Genomic DNA, 22,818 nt, shown 5'->3' with positions numbered 1-22,818 from the left:
GATGAGAGAAAGAAGAAAGTCTTGTGCAGTGAGGCAACGGGAGGAGGGGAGGCATGCAGTTAGCAAGATCAGAAGAGCAGTTAGCATGAAAATAGCAGTAGAAGATAGCAAGAGATGCAACACTGCGGTGATGAGAATAAAGCTGAAAACAGTCAGTTTGAGGAGAGGAGTTGATGAGACAAAAAGCTTGTGATTCCATCCTGTTTAAAAGAGCAATATGAGTGGAATCCCCCATCCATACATGGATGGATAAGGCTCTGTGTGTGTGTGTGTGTGTGTGTGTGTGTGTGTGTGTGTGTGTGTGTGTGTGTGTGTGTGTGTGTGTGTGTGTGTGCGCGCGCGCACGCGCGCTCTCTCTCTCTCTCTCTCTCTCTCTCTCTCTCTCTCTCTCTCTCTCTCTCTCTCTCTCTCTCTCTCTCTCTCTCTCTCTCTCTCTCTCTCTCTCTCTCTCTCTCTCTCTCTCTCTCTTTGTGTGTGTGTGTGTGTGTGTGTGTGTGTGTGTGTGTGTGCACGTGTGTGTGTGCGTGTGTGTGTTTACCTAGTTGTATTGTAGAGGGAACGAGCCAAAGCTTATTTTATCCTGTCTCCATAACCATATTTATCCACCTTCTTTTCAAACATGTGTACACCATTTGCCGCAACCACCTTCTCCTTCAGATCATTCTAGATTTCAATAGTTCTATACAGGAAGCTGCATTTCTTGATATCACTTGAAAATTCATTCTTTTTTTGTTTTCTTCCTGTGCCTCCTCATCCATCTCTCTCCCTCCTCTATCTGTGGTACCAAGTCATTTCCATTTATTCTTTCTATATTGTTTACTAATTTGTACATTGTTTTCAGGTCTCCTCTTTCTCTTTACTCTTGTAGCACTGGTAAACCCATCTGTTCAAGTCTTTCTTTATAGCTTAAGTCTTTCAATTTAGGTACCATCTTTGTCGCTGTCCTCTGTATTCTTTCCAGTTTCCATATATAATTTTTTCTATGTGGAGCCCAAATTACTGCTGCATATCAAAATTTAGGATGTATCATGATTGTTATAATTTTCTTCATTGTATCTTCTATCAAAATAATTAAGCACCACATTAATGTTTGTTAACAAGCTGTGGGTAGAGCCCAATATCCTGTTTATGTGTCTTTCAGGTGATAATGTGTCTTTGAATCATTTCTCCCAAATCTTTTTCTTCATTACTTTTCATTATTATTTATCCTCCCATTTTTGTACTTCCATGAAGCTATCTTTTTACTTTTTCTTTCTTCCAACATGTGGCATTTTCTGGCTTTAAATTCTTGTTTCCATCTTTGGCTCCACATATGTATCTTGTCAGTATCCTTTTGTAACTCCTTGCAATCATTTGCATCCTTTCTTATTTTCATTATTTTTGCATCATCAGCAAACAGGTTTATATAACTATTTAGACTGTCATATCATTTAAATATATTTTAAACATAATAAGTGTCAACACAGATCCTTGCTGTACCTCACTTGTCACTCAACACCAACTTGATTTAGTGTCTTTGATTACTCTTCTCATTTCCCTCCCTTGTAAATGATAAATCCCAATATTGCTCCCTTTAATCCTCCATTCTCTAGTTTCCACATAAGATTTTTGTGGGAACTTTATCGAATGTTTTTTTAAGATCCAGGTATAAGAACATAAGAAATAAGGGAAGCTGCAAGAAGCCATCAGGCCTACACGTGGCAGTCCCTGTATGAAATATACCTACCTATTTCCACTTATCATCCCCATCCATAAATCTGTCTAATTTTCTGTTAAAGCTCCCTAATGACACAGCACTAACAACTTGATTACTGAGTCTGTTCCATTCATCTGTCACTCTATTTGAGAACCAATTTCTTCTTATCTCTTTTTTAAACCTAAATTTTTCAATCTTGAGCCCATTATTTCTTGTTCTATCCTGGTTACTGATCCTAAGAATTTTGCTTACGTCCCCCTTGTTATAAACCTTATACCACTTAAAGACTTCTATCAAATCACCTCTTAACCTATGTCTCTCTATAAAGAATGTAAATTTAACAGCTTCAATCTCATTTCATAAGGAATACTCCTCATCCCGTGTATCCTTTTAGTCATTTTCCTTTGTACTGATTCTAATAGACTTATATCCTTCTTGTAATATGGGAACCAGAACTGCACAGCATAGTCTAGATGAGATCTGACCAGCACCAATTATAATTTTAATATTGCTTTGGGACTTCTGCTTTTAACGCTCCAAAAGATTAATCCTAATACCCTATTTGCCCCGTTTCTGGCGTCTATTTATTGCTTTTTTGGACAGAGTTCAGTTAACTATAACTCCTAAATATTTTTCATACTCAGAACCTATCAGAATTTCATTGTTTATTGTGTACCTACTGTGTGGGTTTCCTCTACTTATGCTAAGTATTTTGTATTTTTTGGTATTAAACTGCATTTGCCATCTGTCTGTCTATTCGTTCATCCTATCCAAATCTGCCTGCAAGGCAATGGCATCTGATTCTGACCTAATTAATCTACCTATATTCATGTCACCCACAAATTTACTAACATCACTACTAATTCCACGATCCAAGTCACTGATATGTATTACAAACAACAATGCCCCTAATACTGATACCTCTGGTACCCCACTAATTACTTGATCCCACTCAGATATAGAGCCGTTCATTACAACTCTGTTGCCTGTCGCTTAGCCATGACCTTATCCAGTCTAATACCTTCCCATCTGTCCCATGTGCCCTAACCTTTCTCAGTAGCCTCTGATGGGGTATCTTGTCAAATGCTTTGCTAAAGTCCAGATATAGGATGTCATAACTATCACCATAATCTACCACCTCACCAAACTTATCAAGTTTGTCAGGCAAGACTTCTCCTTTCGTGAAGCCATGTTGTGATTGATTTATCAAGTTCTGTTTGTCTAAATGCTCCCTAATGTTCTTCACTATTATTGATTCCATTATTTTACCTACAACAGAAGTTAAGCTGAGAGATATGTAATTAAACATTAAAGTTTTATCTTCCTTCTTAAAGATGGGGTATTACATTAGCTTGCCTCCATGTTACTGGTACCTCACCTGACTCAAGTAATTTCCCAAAGACAGAAAGTAATGGTTTACTAATAACCTCTTTGCATTTCTTAAGTACTCTGGGGTATATTTCATCTGGTCCTAGTGACTTGAACTTTTCAGCCTATCTATCTCCTGTTCCACTATCTCCTTAGTTATGGTAATATCTGTCAACTTCTCATTCTCTTCTGCTCTAAATATCTGCTAACTATTTGGCATTTCCTGCATGTTTTCCTGGGTGAAGACAGTTAAAAAATACTTGTTCAGAATTTTACTAATCTCCTCCCCAGAATTAACTAGCTCCCCATCTGTTGCCTTTAATGTTGCCTGTTGTTTCTCTGTTCTTAGTCCTGATAAACCTGATAAAATCCTTTAGGGTCCATCTTCGCCTGGTTGGCTGCCTTTAACCCATTAATGATGATAATTATCTAATTGGTAAAAAAAATATTTTTGCAGAAAATGTTTATTATTGACTCATTTACAACTGTGAATGTGAATGAAATAAGAAAAGTACATACAAGTTTGGTTTTTGATATGGCAGGTTTTCCTGCCATTCAGCAATAGTGAGATAAAAAAAACTCCCATCTATAAAAAAACACTATAAACTAGAAATACTCTCAGTTTTAAATCAAAGCTTATTTATATCAATCTAATAGTGTTTTCCAATTGATTATTAATGATACAAATGCACATTACTGATGTAACACTAAAACAAAGGCAGAATGCATGACAAATATTATTCTTTATAATGCTGTCACATACTAAGTAGACTGAATGGTATCCTTCCATGCATACAGGATGAACAGGAACATCATACATTTTACATAAATACACTGTCCTCTTTGAACATTGACAACATCGTGAGTTTGGCTGGTCCCCCTTCACACTCCAGTGTTGCTTGCCATTGTACCTTACTGTGTTTTTTGCCAGTCCAGCAGGGAGTCTTCTTTGTCCAGCCAATTTTTTGTTTTTTGCCAGTCCCTTTCATGATCACAGTGGCAAAATGTCAAATAAAGTCTAGCAAACCAATGTCATTTCCTAGTTCTCTGAAAAGCATCCATGCATTTGTAACTTGAGCATTTATACTGTTAATTCTCTTAAATCTATTAACAGTGGTGTTCCTCAGGATTTTGTCCTGTCCCCACTCTCTTCCTATTATTCATGAATGATCTTCTAAACCAAACTTCTTGTCCTATCCAGTCCTACGCCAATGACGCCAACATGCACTTTTCCATGTCTTTTCATAGACGTCCAACCCTTCAGGAAGTAAACATTTTGCACTGGGAAGCCACAGAACACCTGACTTCTGATCTTTCTAAAATTTCTGATTGGGCAGAGCAAACTTGGTATTGTTCAGTGCCCCAAAAACTCAATTCCTCTATCTATCAAATCAACATAACCTTCCAGACAATTATCCCCTCTTCTTCAGTGACACTCAACTGTCCCCCTCTTCTACACTGAGCATCCTAGGTCTGTCCTTGACTTATAATCTAAACTGTAGTTTGGCATGTCAGTCTCAGTGTGCTTTCTCTCACCCTTATTACATCTTTTGGCCTTGTGAATGGGGTCCTGCTCAAACTTATTTGAAGCCATGCAAACTACTTTGTTATCTTACCACTTGACAACCGATGTCCATTTGGTAAATGTAGCCACAATTTTTCTTCTGTTGATTTTTTTGGCATAAGTGGAGCTCCGCAGAGACAATCTTCACACAGTGTTCCTGTTGTTCCCATACCTTGAGCAGCCAATGTTTCAAGCAAGGGTAATGAAGTGAATAAATTGTCAAATACAACATGCTGACTTGCCTCTAATTCAATTTACTTGACCATTTCCATCATTATGTTTGGACCGCGCCCAAGTCTAATGTCTGGAATTCGTGTACATAGCCATAATATGGCTCAGAATGAAGAAGAAATCCATCAGCTGTACATGCTGCCCTGACTTTGAAATCAAATCATATTGGTTTACCACTGATAAACTCCTTGGATCCATTTTTGCCATAATATGGAATTATAACCTCATCTACATTGTAGAATTCTTGCCTGTACCTTGGTTTGTTGACTTCATTCAGATGGCAGAAAATTGAGCGTACCTTGTAAAATCTGTCCTCTGTAATTCTCATGTTATCAGCAAAGTGCAAGCAGCGCATGATTTCTTCAAACGTATCTCTTCTGATACTCTCTGAGATTAGTTGGTGGAAGACATCAGGAGACTCACACCAATATAGTCTCTGACTTGGAAGATTGTTGTACCCTGGTATTACGAGGGTGGTCATGAACAAGATCATGTTTTCTTGTGTCACATTGTTACTTGAAAGAGATTTCTATGGTGCATACAACTTACTCTGTTCACACACTTCATTTATCCACTTATCTGTCCAAAACAACCTGGTGCAGTTCTCTGGGTTCTTTATTCCTTCTTTCAGTTTCATTAGATCATCATTTTGTTTCTGAACACAGCCTGGTACAGTAGACTTGATGCTAATTGCAATTTTTTTTCAATGCTTTCTTGGAGGCTGTGATGATGTAGAGGGAGCATCTGGTTCATCATTCATATCATCCTTTTGATTACTTGTAGTAACAGAAACTACTTCAGAAGACAAAATTCTTCATGGAAGATGATCAGGGTTGCACGTGACTTTGTCATTTGAAGCACTTGAGTCACAATTGGTGTCTGCAACACCATCCTCATGTGGTGGATTGATAGCTACTGTTGTGCCTTCACAATCAAGTTCTTCTAGTATATCATGAATTTCATTCAAGCTGAGGCTGAAAACTAAACAAACAAATAAACACATAATATCAATGTGTACACATTTTACTATGCATTTTGTTGTAGTCACAGACATTGTATGGCAACAGAATGCTATGCAATTTATTGTTACTGAGAATAGTTTATCGGAATGACAAGTGGCAGGAAATCCTGCCAGCAAATTCTTTCTAGTTATATCTCCGATAAGAAACAATTTGCTGATATTTTCTCAATACAGTTTTATAAAAGATGTCATTATAGAGTAAAATAATAATGGTTACTGGTCTGGAAAAAACCATAAACATGTTTGGTTGAGACATGCTTGCGAACGCCTTCACACGACTGTATATAGCACATAACTGACACAGACTCGTGAATCAGAGCAACATGTGGATGTGTAATGACCAAGATAAAACATGTAGGTATCTGATCAAGTGGTGTTTAGTGCACTGACACTGAATACCATGTGTCCTGACATGAATATAAGCAGTGGCAGGATATCCTGCCAGTCGTCATTTATGGGTTAATTCATAATTGTTTTTACCTTTCCTCATTAACCTCCTTACTGTTCTAACTAATTCATTATATTGTGGCCTTAAAACCTCTTTCTCTGCCTTTAATCTTTTATATATATTCTTCCACATTATGTAGTGTTGTAACCTAACAGCCATCCATTTAGGATCATTTTTCTGTGATCTTATTGCTCCATAAAGGATGTTTGCTAACTGTCCTCTATGTAATTTATCAACAAAATATTTATACAACTCATCTACATTCACTTCCCCAAATTTTCTCATCTCAACCTCCTCCATCCTCTCCACTCCATCTTTTACTCGCCTAGACCTCGCCTTACCCATCTCAGCATGACCTGACCTTCCAACATACACATATCTCCCCCTCTCTCACTCCTCCGACCCTTCTGCACTCTTCTCCCCTCCTCTTGCCCTTCACCATTACACCTCACCTCACCTTTCTTACCCTGCCTTATCTCTCACAACTCCATCCTGGACCTTACCTCACCCTGCACCCATTTCCAGTCAACTCCTTGGAGGTACCTTTTTAATCCCTCAAAATCTGCTCTCCTGAAGTCAGGTAATTTACTAGTGTTTTTACTTCTAAAAGTATCCTCCCATTATAATTTGTACCTAATTTCACAATGGTCACTGTTACAATAGCTGTCCTTCAACCTCTACCTGTGTGACTGCTTCCTCCCTGTTAGAATTAAATCTAGAATATTATTCCCCTTTGTGGGTTCAAAGATTACCTGTTTTAAAAAATTATCCTGAATTAGCTTAAGAAGTTCTTCTGCTTCACTGTTACCCACCATCAGGCTTCACTCAATATTCCTAAAATTAAAATCTTATACCACACATACCTGACTGTACCTACCTGCTCTATTTATTTCCTGCCATAGTGAGGTGTTAATTTCCTTTATACTGTTCAGTGGCCTGTACACTAATCCCAGTACTACTGACTGTGATCCTTCCTTAATATCTACCCATATCATCTCTGTTTTGCTATCTGTTTTAATTCTACTATTAATACAACAATGTAAGGTGTCCCTAACGTACAGTGTGACGCCTCCTCCTCTCCTGTTTTCCCTGTCTTTGTAGAATAGTGTATAACCATCTACCTTAACCTCTGGATTAAATACTTTTCCTGACATATCTAATAAGTTTCGGTTAGATATCAAGGTTCTCTACACACGCCATTCCTCTATTCAAAATACTTCTACAATTTGTGTAGTAAACACTCAAGCTATTCCTCATTTTCTCTGAGTTAGTTACCTTTCCAGATTTAACTAATTTGTCCTTCATTTCGTCCTCACAACCCCTTCCTCCCTCATGACTAATGAAAAAAGCACTGGCATGCAGTTACTGCATCAACCCATCCATCCCTCTCTTACACTCCATCTATTATTGTCATATAGAAGGTCAGTAGATTTGTGACTCAGGATCTCCCTTTCCTGAAACCAAATTGCTTTTCTGTAATTTTCTTTTTATCTTCTAGATATTCCACCCATCTGTCTTTAATTTCTATTTCACAAAGCTTACTTACAATACTTGTTAGTGACACCAGCCTATAATTTAATGGTTCCCTTTTTTTTCCCCCCTTTGTATATTGGCACTATGTTAGGTCATTTCCATTCCCTCGGTATTTTTCCTGTTCTCAATGAGCCCTTAATTATATCCCATATGGGTTCTCCCATTTGTTCTTGGCTTTCTTTTAACATTCATCCATTTACTTGATGTGGCCCCATAACTTTTCTAACATCTAGCTTTTTCAGCAGTTAGTTGATTTTTTGTCCCTTTACTTGTATCTCCTGTATTCCCTCATTCTTTGATACTTTCAGTACCACAAATTCAGTTTTCTTTGTAAACACAGGTTGAAAACTCTCATTCATTAGTTCACTCATCTCCTCTGCAGTTTCATAAATTCTTCCTTCCCTTTTTGATTTGTTTATGCCATCCTTATGTTTCATTTTCCCATTTACATATCTGTAGAAGAGTTTGGGTTCTTCCTTGCATTTTCTTACGTTACTTTCAAAGTTTCTTTCTTCTCTTCTTATTATAATATATTCATTCCTTGCATTTTTATATTCTTCTCTAGCATTTCTGTTCCTGTTGTCTCATCATTTTTTTCCATGCCCTTGTCCTTTTTCTTTTTTTGCTTCAACATGCTTGACATTATACCATTCATGTTTCCTGATTTTCACTTTATAACTTGGTACAAACTGTTGCATCCCCTCTCTATATTTGCTCAAAAATATCTCATATTTTCTTGCACTGCTTTACCTTAAAATATTTCTTTCCAGTTAATTTTTCTATAAAATTTATTAAGTTCTATAAAATTTGCTTTAGCATAGTTCTGTCCTCCATTTCTGTATTGTTCTTTCCTGTGCAACATTTTTTCCTCCTGTAGTACTATTTCTATTGTCACATGATCACTTTTCCCATTGGACTCAATGTATATTTGGTCTACTTTCTGGGTTTTTGTAAGCATTAAGTCCATCTGTGATGGTTCTTTTTCTCCTCTGCATCTTGTAGGTTCATTCACCTACTGTTTTATTGTATTCACCATCATAGTTTTGCATAAGTTCTTTGCTCCATGACCTGACATTTTCTTTCACTTCCATCTCCCAGTTGATTCCTTTAGTGTTGAAGTTCCCTACTGAGAAGATTTTGTTACTTTTGCTTATCTTTTCTCTATACTATTTCTTGTTTCTAGTTGTATAATTTTTTTTTATCTATTGGTCTCTCATGCATTAGTTTATGGTGGTATGTATGTCACAATAACCTTCCTCTTTTTACTTCCTTTGATCTTAATCATAACACAAAGTTTCTGCCATTCCATCACCATATTCCACTTCCTCAACAACAATATTCTCTTTTACCAATATCATTCCTCCTCCTCCCTTTCCTTTTCTGTCTCTCCTCCATGTACTATATCCTTCCCTTGCAAATCCCAACTTTATTTTCTCTTTTACTTTGGTTTCTGTTAAACATACCACATCTGGTTAATTGTTCTTTAAGTAGTCTTTTAGTTCCACTAGACTTAACACCAACCATCCACTTTAGTATACATAATCTCTAAACTTCTGCTTGGTGATCTTGCATGGCATCTCTGTGCCACCATTTCCTCACTTTCATGTCCACAACTTTCCAGGTGAATCTTCCTTGACTTGTTCCTGTGTTCTCTCCCCATTTTTTGACTGGGCTTCTTTTCCCAATTCTTTCAGTTTACTTGTATCTTCTTTGTTCATGTCTCTTTTTATCCATATTTCCTTCATTCCATGTACTTTTGCTAATGTTCCTGTTCTTTGCAAGACATGTTCTGCTGCAGTTTGTCACATGAATCTTATTTTCATTGGTCTTGTTCCATTTTGTTCATACTTGCAATTCCTGTAAACCTCTTCAGTTTCTTTATTTATCCCATCTCCTTCCTCCACCTCTTCTGCTGTAATTTCTTTAGCCCTTTTCACTTCTTTCTCTCTAGCTATTTTCATTGAACCCCAAATACCACCACACACATCTTTTCTTTGTGTGATTACCTAGTTGTGATTACTTTAGTACGAGCTGTGTTCGTACTGTCCCACCTCTGTATCTATTATTATCTAACTTGGCCTTGAAACTATGAATAGTTTTTGTTTGCACCACATTCTTATTTAGACAGTTCCATGTATCAGTTACTCCTTGTGGAAAACTATTCTTTTTGATATCTTCTACAAATTTCCTTTTTCAGCTTATTTCAGTGCTCTCTAGTGTCTCTCATATCCTACATCACAGTGTCATTGCTGTCTAGCTTTTCCAGTTCTTCCATTAGTCTATATATTGTAATTAAGTCTCCTCTCTCCCTTCTTTGTTCCAGAATTGGAAGGTTTATTTTTTCTATTCTCATTTTGTATGTCTCCTCACTTAAGTTTGGGATCATCTTTCTTGCTACTCTTTGTATCCTCTCCAGTTTCCTGATATGCTTCTTGAGACTTGGTGACCATGCTACAACTGCATATTCCATTTTTGGATGGATCATCATTACAATTAGTTTCCTCATCATTTCTTCATCCAAGTATGCAGTTGCAATTCTTATATTCCTTAGCAGATTCATTGTTTCTCCAACAATCTTGTTTATATGGTAAGCAGCTGTTAATGTGTCTCCTACTATCACTCCAAGATCTTTTTCTTTTATTCTTTTTCCAATATAATCATCTCCCAACTTGTAATCACCAGATGGCATTTTTTTTACTCTTCCCAAATTCCAGTAAGCTACATTTCTTTGCATTAAAATTCATTTCCCATTTACAGCTCCATTTTTCAATCTGGTTCAAATCTTGTAAAGCTTTCTGATCTGCCTCTGTTTCTATATTTTTCATCAATTTAGCATTATCTTTGTGTGTGTGTGTGTGTGTGTGTGTGTGTGAGAGAGAGAGAGAGAGAGAGAGAGAGAGATTTCTCAGTACTTCCTCTCTCCCTCCAATTCTTCACTCACTCCTCACCCTTGCTGTTAATATTTTGTTGTGCATGCCCATTCCAGCCTTCAGGCGCGGTCTGTTACACACTTACCACTCGCAGCAACCCAGGGCAGTCAGCACACATAACAAGGATCCACAACTGCTGTCGTTGTTGGATTCATTTGGCTAGTGGGGGTGAGGCACACACACGACACCTGTCTGAACTCAACAGACTACCGAGAGAGGGAAGGGCAACAAAACATTGTCTCACAGCCACTTCTGTCTTTATTGCCTGGGCAGAGCAACACTACAGGACACAAGGCACACTAACATGCTACAGTATAAGTAAGGCTCACACCTCTGGGCCTCACTCAACAAAGAGTATTATGCTGGGTAGCACAACCCACCTCACAGTACAGTGGCACTGCACAGTATGCTACAAAGTCACAGCTCGCCAACAGCGTCGCCAGTATCTCTTCCGTAGTCCACACTGCAACAGACCACGAAGATGTGTGTTACACACACATCTCAGCATCAGGTACTCATTGTCTTAGATTGCCAGGGCACAATCCTCCCAGCGTGCTCTGGGATGCAGCTACATAGTGGCAGCAGTTGGTGACTAGCATCATAGCATAACACAAGGGGAGCGTATTGCAGACTGTCGGCACAGGTGTTGTGTAGGCAGGAAATTGGCTCTCTCTTTGTCTGGGCTTCACTTCTATCTGGCATCACAGTGTGGTTAGGCAGGAAGTGGGTGCTTTTCTCTTGAGGGCTGCAACAGCTCCTTATATAAAGTCAGTCCCTCCATGATTGCCCAGCACACTGCTGCTCTCCCAACCAATCACCTTCCATGTCACCTCCGGTCTCTCTAGGCTGCCTCCACTTGCAGTTGCTGCATCATTGCCAACACCTAACCTCACTACCTGGCGGCCCAGTGCTACCAGTGACACTCCCTGCCACAACAATTTATTTTTTCTACTTTCTCCCCATCCTCCCATCATCCTCCTTCACACACTACTTGCCTCATGTATTCTCCTTTCCCAGTTATGTCACATCCTCGCTTTTGTTTCTTCCCTCTCCCTTCCTCTTTCCTCTTGTTTCAAACCTGCTTCCCTGTCACCTCTCCTTCCCCTTTTCTGTCAGAGATAAGGAACAAGGGAGAGGAGGGTAAGGAAGAGAGAGAGAGAGAGAGAGAGAAAGAAAGAAAGATCAGTACTTCCTCTCTCCCTCTAATTCTTCACTCACTCCACACCCTTGTTGCTTATATTTATTCTTTCTACTTTCTCCCCATCTTTCCATCATCCTCCTTCACTATTCCTCCACTTCCTTGCCCATTTACTCTCCTTCCCTGGTTATGTCCTTCCTCTTTTCTTGTCTTAACTTCCCACCCTGTCACCTCTCTTCCCCCTTATCTGTCAGAGATAAGGGACAAGGGAGAGGAAGGAGGGAGGAGAGAGAGAGAGAGAGAGAGAGAGAGAGAGAGAGAGAGAGAGAGAGAGAGAGAGAGAGAGAGAATTTTATTATTAGTAATATTATTAGTTACAATATTTCCTTAGTGTACTACTACTTCAATTCCACAGCTATGAGCCTGGTTATACAGGCCTAGGCTTTTGTACTGCAGACCCATTAGATGTATGGTAATTATTAGATTATTTTAATTATTTATTTATTTATTTTTATTTATTTTTTTTTATTTATTTATTTTATTGATTTATTTTTTATTATTATTTTTTTTTCTTTATTTCTTTCTTTATTTTTTTCAAGACACACACACACACACACACACACACACACACACACACACACACACACACACACACACACACACACACACACACACACACACACACACACACAGACCTTGATGTAAATAAAGCATCTGGTCCAGATGCAGTATCATACTGGATATTGAAAGAATGCAGAGAACAACTGGCTGATAAAATTCAGTGTGGTGGTGACATCACTGTTGAAGGGAAGAGTACCAAAAGATTGGAAGAGAGCAAATATTACACCAATATTCAAAGGAGAAAATAAGGAAAAAACACTAAATTGTAGACTAGTGTCATTGACTAGTGTTGTAGGAAAACTATGTGAAAGAACAATAAAGGAAAGATGGATGGAACACTTGGAAAGAGGTAAACTTTTGGTAAATTGTTAATTTGGATTTAGAAGGGGAAGATCATGCTCCATGAACTTACTGTCCTTTTACTCAAGAGTAGTCAATATTGTGCAAGAGAGAGATGGATGGGTAGGTGTCTACTTAGACTTGAAAAAAGTTTTCAACAAAGTACCACACTGAAGATTGCTACGGAAGCTTAGAATATTATGGAAGAATGGGAGGAAGACTGCTGGAGTGGATGGAGGATTATCTGGATGATAGAGAGATGAAAACTGTAATGCAAGACCAAAATTCATCTTGGCTGAAAGTAACTAGTGGTGTCCCACAGGAGTCAGTGTTGGAACCGATAATGTTTGTGATATACATAAATGACATTAATGAAGAAATAGAAGAAGTAGATATGAACTTATTTGCAGATGATGCTAAGCTGATGAGAAGGATAGAAAATGTAAATGACTATGATACTGCAAGATAATTTTAATGAAGATAAGTAGATGGAGTAAATCTTGGTAAATGGAATTCAGTTTAAGTAAATGCAAAGTAATTGAGTTTGGTAAGAGTGAAAAAAAAATTCAATATCATTATGAGATGGATGGTGTGAAGTTAAAGAAATCAAAAGAAGAAATGGATTTGGGAGTAACAGTAACTGAAAATTTGACTCCAGGCAGACACACTGATAAAATTATTGGAGAGATGATGAATTTGTTAAGAGCGAGAATAGCATTCTCATATTTAGATGAAGGAATGATAAAAAAGTTGTTGATTTCCATGATAAAACCAAGATTGGAATATGCAGCAGTGGTGTGGTCTCTTCATATAAAAAGAAATATTATAAAATTAGAAAGAGTACAATGAGCAGTCACTAAGATGGTTCCGGAGATGAGTAATTCGACTTATGAAGAGAGATTAAGAATGTTGGAAATTCTTATCCTTGAAAATAGGAGAGAACAAGGTGATTTAATAAATATCTATAGAATGATAATTGGTATGGAAAATGTGGACAAAGGTTTTACAAATTTAGACACGCAGAGTACAAGGGGACACAGTAAGAAGTTGAAGAAAGTTAACTGTAGAAGAGACATCAAGAAGTATAGTTTTCTTCACAAAAGTGTGAACAAATGGAATGAACTCAGTGAAGACATTGTGAATGCTGAAACTGTCCATGCTTTTAAGACCAAACTGGATAGATATAGAGATGGGATACTATGAGATTACTCTTTCCCATAAACCACAATTAGGTAAATGCACACACACACACACACACACACACACACACACACACACACACACACACACACACACACACACACACACACACACACACACACACACTACATTTTTTTTCAATACCTTATGATAAAACATCATACATTTTTTTCCACAAAACATCCTCTTAAAATAGGGGGATGTCTTATGCAGATGTGTACCTAATTCACTGGCAAATACAATATGTGTGTGTGTGTTTTATATTTATATATATATATATATATATATATATATATATATATATATATATATATATATATATATATATATATATATATATATATATATATATATAAAACACACACACACATATTGTATTTGCCAGTGAATTAGGTACACCTCTGCATAAGACATCTAATTCACTGGCAAATACAATATGTGTGTGTGTGTTTTATATATATATATATATATATATATATATATATATATATATATATATATATATATATATATATATATATATATATATATATATAGTGTGTGTGTGTGTGTGTATTTACCTAGTTGTGAAATACAAGACAAGAGCCACACTAGGCTTGTGCTGTCCCGTCTCCATATCGACTTTTATCTAGATTTTCTTTAAATTTATGAATTGTCTTTGCACACACAGTCTCATCCTTAAGTTCATTCCACACTGTTATACTTCTGTGTGGGAAGCTATGTTTCTTGATGTCTCTTCTGCAAACACTCTTTTTCAATTTCCTTCCATGTCCTCTTGTGTCTCGTATCTGGTATCATGAGGTCTTCTCTGTCCAACTTTTCCATTCCTTCCAATATTCTATATATTACTATCAAATCACCTCTTTACCTCCTTTTTTCTAGTGTAGTCAGGCCCAATCTCTTCAACCTTTCCTCATAACTATACTCTTTTAAGCTTGCAGGAATTTTAGTTGCAGCTCTCTGGATTCTTTCTAACTTTCTTGTATCCTTTTTCAAACTTGGCGACCACACTAATGCTGCATACTCCAATCTCAGATGTATCATCGTTGTTATCAGTTTTTTTTATCATATCTTCATCAACAAAGGAGAATGCTATCGATGTTTCTCAGCAGATTATATGTCTCTCCTATGATTTTTTTATGTGCTTCCCAATTGATAAATTATCAGTAATAATTACTCCTAGGTCTTTTCTTCTGATCTTATAGAGATTTTTTCATTCCCTAAGTAATAGTTGCCAACTGGTCTTCACACACTTTTTCCAAACCTCATCACACTACATTTTTTAGTATTAAACTCCATGTTCCATCTCAATGACCATTCATTAATCTTAATTATTAAGTCCTGATTTAAAGCATTGCAGTCCTCTTCATTTGTTACTTTCCACATAATCTTAGCGTCATCAGCGAAAAGGTTCATGTAACTTTCTACACCTTCTGTCATATCATTTACATAAACTGTGAACATGATAGGTGCAAGTACCGAACCTTGCGGGACTCCACTTATTACCGTTCTCCAGTTCGACCTGCTGCCTTTAATTACTGTCCTTATTTCTCTGTTAAAAAGTGTGTGTGTGTGTGTGTGTGTGTGTGTGTGTGTGTGTGTGTGTGTGTGTGTGTGTGAATATATATATATATATATATATATATATATATATATATATATATATATATATATATATATATATATATATATATGTCATCTGAAAAAAATTTATTAACCAGACTTGAAAGTTCTGTGGCTTTCCAGTTTGCTTTACTTTGCATTTGGTAATATTAAATTGAATTTATGTTATGTCACTCCATTCATCCATCATATCTGTTTGTAGGATAGTTGCATTGGGATCTGACCTAATTAACCTACCTGTTTATTTCCCAGCATTTGATATGAGGATAGCTGGGAAAGGACAGTTTCAGAAGCCTATCCTTGCATTAAATGGCACATTGCATCACTGCTCTTTCTTGGCTAGATTTGAAGAATACTGTTGGTACAGTCCCTCTGTCTCATAAAAGATGACTGGATGAAATGTAAATAATAGGAATCCTTTCCTTTGTTTTTATTCCTGTAATGTAGTTTAAGGTATGTCATTGTTAGGTATAGTTAGAGGTTGAGAAAAGAAGTTGAGACAACTCATCTTGGAATGAGAGAAAGCAAGTCGAAACAGGCTTATAAAAATCTATTGATCCTCCATCTCTTTCTTCAAGGTTATTAGCAGAGGTTAATAAGAAGAGAGAAAATGAGGGCTTGTTCAAAGTCCTCCTACATACAGATGCTGCACAAGCCATTGGGAAAGTTCCTGTTGATGTCACAGATCTCAACATTGACTACTTAACAATAGTGGGACACAAGGTTTGTAATCCTACATTCTCATGAGTTATGGAAAATAATTAAGTGTTTGAGTTGCAAATTGGCTGAAATATGGTGAATGTTTACATCATTATTAAGTTATTGAATGAGAAATAAAATCTCAAATTTTGTGGTCATCTATTTGTCAGACATCCCCATTAAAGGAGAGTAATCAAGACAAAGCATCTATGTGCATACATTCACAAGCATTCCCTCAAATCTTAACCTTTAGACTTCTGAAGAGAGCACACACATGTAAAACTATGTCTTTCTGTCTATAAATCTATCAGTGATACCTAACTTCCTTTGAGCATCCCCAAGGGAGTAGCCATGACATAAGAGCCTCTAGATTTTCCTGTCAGATAATCCTTTTTTTCCTTATTCAAGTAATCTACCTCTACTAAGACTTCTATTACACATATTCTTTTATTCAATCCTACCTTCTAGATAATCTTCCTGTCTTCATGTTCACTTTCATACACTTATTTTTATTAACTCTTCACACTCTTCATTATCTCAACATGCCCAAATCATCTCATTGTACTTCTTTTCATTCATTCCACCATTCCATTTTTCATTTAATTTCTGCAGGTGTTTATACTACATGCTTTCATTGCTCTTGTCTTCCTGTTTTTTTCAGTCCATATGTCCCTCTCAGAAAACTAATTTTCCTAACACAAACTCTTTACTGCTATTATATATCCAGGTCTTTGATGCATATGACAGTGTTGACAGGAGAATGCTATTTCTGATAATTCTCTTTATAGTGTGAAGACACATGTCTCCCTTTCATAAATTTTGCAAGTGATGCTGTGATATGCATACCTTTCACAGTCTTTTCTCTTTATTTCATCCATCACATGCTTACATAACGCACTGCAGGTACTTAAACTTTTTATCTACTTAAACTTTTTCATCTAACTTTCAGTCTCTCCTCCCACAACTACCTCACACATTCTCACTGCTGGTTTACTTATTTCTTTAGGTCTACTCAAGTTTCACATCACTTCCTTCATATCAAAAACTGTCATCTTACTTTTCCCAGCATTCACCATGAGTTTCCATCTTGTGGACACACTATAGAATTTATACTTATCTCTGAACCTCCTTTTCATTCTACAAATAGTACAGTGTCATATACAGACATGCTATCACAATCCATTCCCATCTGTTCATTTTCAGCCTTTCACCAACATTTCATCCTTTGTTTTTTGTCTCCATCATGTAACCATGATGAACATTGTTAAACAAGTATGCAGACATCACATATCCTTGCCATACTTCTGTTTCTATAGAAAAAACTCTCTCTAAGCTCTTACTCACATATGAAATATATTTGGTAATTAAGCATGTAAAAGTGGTCTTTATTGTTTACAAATGCAAGCTTATTTTAAATCTTGAACTTAATATATTGATTACTATCTTCAGTACTATGGTCCTCGGATTGGTGCTCTTTACATCCGTGGGCTTGGACACAAGACCCCAGTTTATCCCCTCTTCTATGGAGGAGGGCAAGAACGGGGTTACCGGCCTGGCACAGAGAACACCCCCATGATTGCTGGGTTGGGACGTGCATCACTCTTGGTTCACAACAATGTTCAAGACTACTATACATCTATGAAGAAGACAAGAAACTACATGGAAAGACAGTTAAAGGCAGGATTACAATTAGAAATTTCATGTACATAGAGGATTAAGGATAGTTGCAGAACAATTAAAGAAAAGTCCAAAAGTAAAATGCACAAGAATCTTGAAAGAAAAAAGAAGTTGCTAATGTGATCAGCTATGGAAAATCTATTTGTAAATCCATAAGTAAAGGAAGCAAAGCATTCCACAGTATGCTAATGAAGGGAAAGAAAAGATAAAAAGTTAAGTTTTACGAAAGTAAGGGTGGAAAGATTAGTAAGAAAATTAATAGAGATTGGCTGTGTAATGGTACAGTTAACCTAAATACATACTATAGCAAGGTAATTGGGAGTATTTGATTGTTTTCCATTTTTCTAGCAAGGAGACGACATTATAACGTAACCTGTGTTTTGAAGATAACATCTTTTTTCACATTACCTTTATATATTGCAGAAAGTGTTTGGCAACCAAGTCAAAATCAACTGTGTTGATCCATGTATACCAATGGACCCAGAAGCTTGTTCAGTGCCTCCCCGTGGTCCCAAGCAGCAGCACTTTATCTTTCCACGTCTCCCAAACACGTCCTCTGTCTCCTTCTACTACAGACAGGTGTGGTAGCACAGATCATTAAATTCTCCCTTTTGACTTCATGTATTCAGAAGCTTTCATGAAAATTTATTTCTAATTTGTATTTTCTAGCTGTTAACAGTTGCTTGCACTTTTTAGTAGAAATTTATATCAAGAAAGCATCCCTTGTATATACTATTACCTTAGTGCCAAAACTTTTTTTTTTTTTTTTTTTTTTTTTTATTAACTAATTATTTTTATTTATTTATTTATTTTTTTTTTTTTGTTTGTTTATATATATATATATATATATATATATATATATATATATATATATATATATATATATATATATATATATATATATATATATATTTTTTTTTTTTTTTTTTTTTTTTTTTTTCTTTTTTTTTTTTTTTTACAATACCAGTTGCTGTATTCTAATGTAATTAAACAATACTGCACAGCTGCTGCCAACACAGGTTTCCTTATTATTACTGAATAAATGTTTGATTTATCATTGCAATTACATATGTGCAGCCAGGTCACTGCTAATGTAGGGGAGAGGTTTTGCTAATGCCCTATATTAAAGGCAAAAGTTTCAGTTATTTTATGCTTGTAATTTAGTTGGCTGTTACTTTCTCAGCCTCTTTCCTACCAATTCCTCTTGATCTAAACAAAGAAAATGGTATGAAAAGTCTTTTTGTGTTTTTAGTGAGAGGATAATAGGGAAGACGATAATGTAAAATATGGTGATGGAAACAGATAAGGAGCAAGTGTTTGTGAAAAGAATTTATAAAGAAGAGGTAGTTAGAGCAATAGCCAGACTAAAATGATAAAACTGCTGTCATAAAATTATAAAATAAGAGATGCAGTAATAAAGTGGATGTTGTTTAATATATGCCTGATATGGAGGAAGGGAGAAGTACCACATGTCTGTATAAAGATAAATTTACTAAGAATAAGTGTAATAATTATATGGGATAGAATTTGCTTAATGTGTTAGGGAAACTTTATGGAAGTCTTGACTGAGACAATAGTTAGATGAAGATTAGGGAAAAGCAGAGATGGTTTTTAAAAAAAAAGGAATAAAAGATAGTTTAGATGTTTGTAATTAAAGTGCTAATAGGAAAAGGTGAAATATTGTGTGTATCTGTGATGGATTTACACAAAATTTTCAGGATGCTTTTTGAAATGTTGACATTTATGGTGAAGGGGGATAGTTGTAAGGGCAAATTAAGGTGTTCAGTTTACAGGGAGGAAGGATTATTAATTGTAGCTGTTCTTCTACATAATCTGATGTTATAATCAGGTGTGCTTAACAAGATACACAGATATATAGTCATAACTTGTGATTCGAACGTCCTTCAGTTCAAACAACTCGAACGGGGTTGGCAAACAAATTTTGTCCTCCGATTCAAACACAAACACCCGTCCAGGCAACGCTACTTGGTCAGTCCTCTTATGTTCGTCCTCTCCCCATCTTTTCCCTCCTCCTCCTCTCCCTCTCCCTTCCCTGCCCCTCTCCCCCCATCCCTCCCCATATCCTTCATCTCTCTATCTTTCCCACCCACCTTTCTCCTTCCTCTCTCTCTCTCTCTCTCTCTCTTCTCTCTCTCTCTCTCTTCTCTCTCTCTCTCTCTCTCTCTCTCTCTCTCTCTCTCTCTCTCTCTCTCTCTCTCTCTCTCTCTCTCTCTCTCTCTCTCTCTCTCTCCCCCATGTAATTTACTCCCCCTTCCTATATGCCCCTGCCATTGTTCCTTTTCTCTCTCTCTTTTGTCTGGTTTCAAATCTCCCTCCCTGTCACCTCCCCTCCCCGGTATCTGTCAATAAGAGGCAAGGGAGTGATCCCTCTCTCTTCTCCCAATTCAGTGTCACTTTTGCTTTCCTCATTCTTTCTCACTCATATAATTACATTTTTATTTTCTATCAGTTTCATTCCATTTAGCAATTCTCAGGATTGATCTTACTTTCGGAGAGAGAGAGAGAGAGAGAGAGAGAGAGAGGGGAAAGGAAGGAGGGAAGAGGGAGGAGGGCAGGGAATGGAGAGAGAGAGAGAGAGAGAGAGAGAGGACTTTAGTGTGAAATAACTCAGCATTTTGAGGTTGGTGCTTATATACAATATTATTTTGTGTAAAATTTTAAGGTCATTGTTTTTGTACCTGATATATAGAACACTTTTTTGTGTCTTGTTTATAGGATGATTCAAGTGCCATCTTATACTCAGAAATATACAGTACTTCATGTTTTCTTTTACTGTATTTTTTCTATAATTTAAGTTATTTTCATTCAATTCTATGTTTAGGGTATGAATAAACTCATAAGAAATAAGTTGATTTTGGGATTTGGAATGGATTTATTTATTTATTTTATTTTATTTTATTATTATTTATTTTATTTTATTTTATTTTATTTTATTTTATTTATTTTTTTTACATTAATTTGAATTGGATGAATTGTTTGCCACTTCAAACATTCCCAATTCAAACAGCCCAAAAGAACCAATTAGGTTTGAATCACAAGATATCACTGTAGTTACATATGGTATCATTATTTTTATTAATGACTGTAAGGAATCTAATTATTTTCTTCTATGTAAATCATGCTTCCTACATTTAGTTACAAAAGTACTTTATTTTCAGGTTTCAGGACCTGAGATTTTAAGGCATTGCAGACTGGTGCAGGCCAGCTGTGGAGCTGCTTGCCATGCTCATACAGAAAACCAGAGTAAGTAATATCAATGCTGAATAATACTGGTGATGAGGAAGTATATCTTAATATCTAATTATGACAGAGGTACATTATCTTTTATCAGAATTCTTAAAATCAGAATATTCCAAAATCTGGAAATCAGTTCCAGCAATAAAAGTGTTTTTATATGCTATATATAGATCTGCATATTTTCCTCTGTTTTTCAATACTTGCACTGTCACTGCTACTACTGCATCTATTGTTTTTATTCACACATTTATTCCACTTTGTGTGATGCTGCAGCCCACGTCACTGTCTAGCGTCATGTTGTGGCCAGTCCCACAGCCAGTGCCACTCAGTCATTCTCATCAGTCCATACATCATCAAGTACATTCACTTCATGTGATATAGAGTGTTTGCTCACTATTCATGGTGGTTAAGTTCCAGAGCCTCCTGCGAATAGAAAAAAAAAACATAAATCTGGGAAACCACCTCTACAAGGCTCAGAAATAACTGTTTATAGTTTAAACCACAAAATATACATCTCACACTTCTGAATTGCAGGTAAAATTTGACTATAAGAAATAATTACTATACATATTGTACATTATATTTTAATAAGAAATACAGTACATTGTAAAATGAAAGGGGACTAAACTGATATGTACATAAACCCTCAATATAACAAAACTCTACTTACCGAATTTCGGGTATAAAGACCCTGTTAAGGCTTTTGAATATTCGTTTTATTTTACAAACTAACTTCACAAATTATGGCATATTATGAAACACTTGCTTTATTTTATAAACATCCTAGGTCTTAAAATGCAGGAGAGTTGACTGACATGCAGTCAACCTCATGTTTTTGAATGCGGTTAAGGGTAGAGCGTAGCCGCACCCTCTGCAGTGATGTCACGCACAGCTAACTCCAGATTAGCTCCCCCCCCCCCCCCCTCTCTCTCTCTCTCTCTCTCTCTCTCTCTCTCTCTCTCTCTCTCTCTCTCTCTCTCTCTCTCTCTCTCTCTCTCTCTCTCTCTCTCTCTCTCTCTCTCTCTCTCTCTCTCTCTCTCTCTCTCTCTCTCTCTCTCTAAGGTTCATCATGAGGGTAGGATAGTGGGAGTGAGGTAAACACAGGTTGTGTGTAGCCGCTACACAACACCACTGGCAATACTATCACTGCATTGCACTGCACTCAACACACTCTCTGCTGGTGCTGTAGCTTCACTGTAGACTGCACTGTTTTTCACTGTCCTCACCCGCTGAGCAGTCACGTCCAGCAAAACCATATCCGCAAACAAGCAGAAAAATAGCAGGGCTCACGGAGTGCACCAGAACATGTCTGACCTCTATGGCTGATTCTCTCTCTCTCTCTCTCTCTCTCTCTCTCTCTCTCTCTCTCTCTCTCTCTCTCTCTCTCTCTCTCTCTCTCTCTCTCTCTCTCTCTCTCTCTCTCTCTCTCTCTCTCTCTCTCTCTCTCTCTCTCTCTCTCTCTCTCTCTCTCT

General features: G+C 36.7%; 1 protein-coding gene across 2 annotated transcripts in view; it reads left to right on the top strand.

The window, feature by feature from the left end:
• The window catches only part of LOC135101427 (selenocysteine lyase-like), a 203,922-nt gene that overhangs the window by 88,627 nt on the left and 92,477 nt on the right, over positions 1 to 22,818 (top strand). For both annotated transcript variants that reach the window (XM_064005370.1, XM_064005378.1), the window contains exons 5-8: positions 16,291 to 16,435; positions 17,861 to 18,088; positions 18,512 to 18,667; positions 21,268 to 21,352. In XM_064005370.1, coding sequence (XP_063861440.1) covers positions 16,291 to 16,435; positions 17,861 to 18,088; positions 18,512 to 18,667; positions 21,268 to 21,352 — 614 coding nt within the window. The remainder of the gene's footprint in view (positions 1 to 16,290; positions 16,436 to 17,860; positions 18,089 to 18,511; positions 18,668 to 21,267; positions 21,353 to 22,818) is intronic.

The sequence above is a fragment of the Scylla paramamosain genome, chromosome 1 (genome assembly GCF_035594125.1).
Source record: "Scylla paramamosain isolate STU-SP2022 chromosome 1, ASM3559412v1, whole genome shotgun sequence".
In the NCBI taxonomy this organism is placed as follows: Eukaryota; Metazoa; Arthropoda; class Malacostraca; order Decapoda; family Portunidae; genus Scylla; species Scylla paramamosain.
The sequence above is the reverse complement of the archived record's forward strand: the minus strand, read 5'-3'. Positions and strand labels throughout refer to the sequence as shown.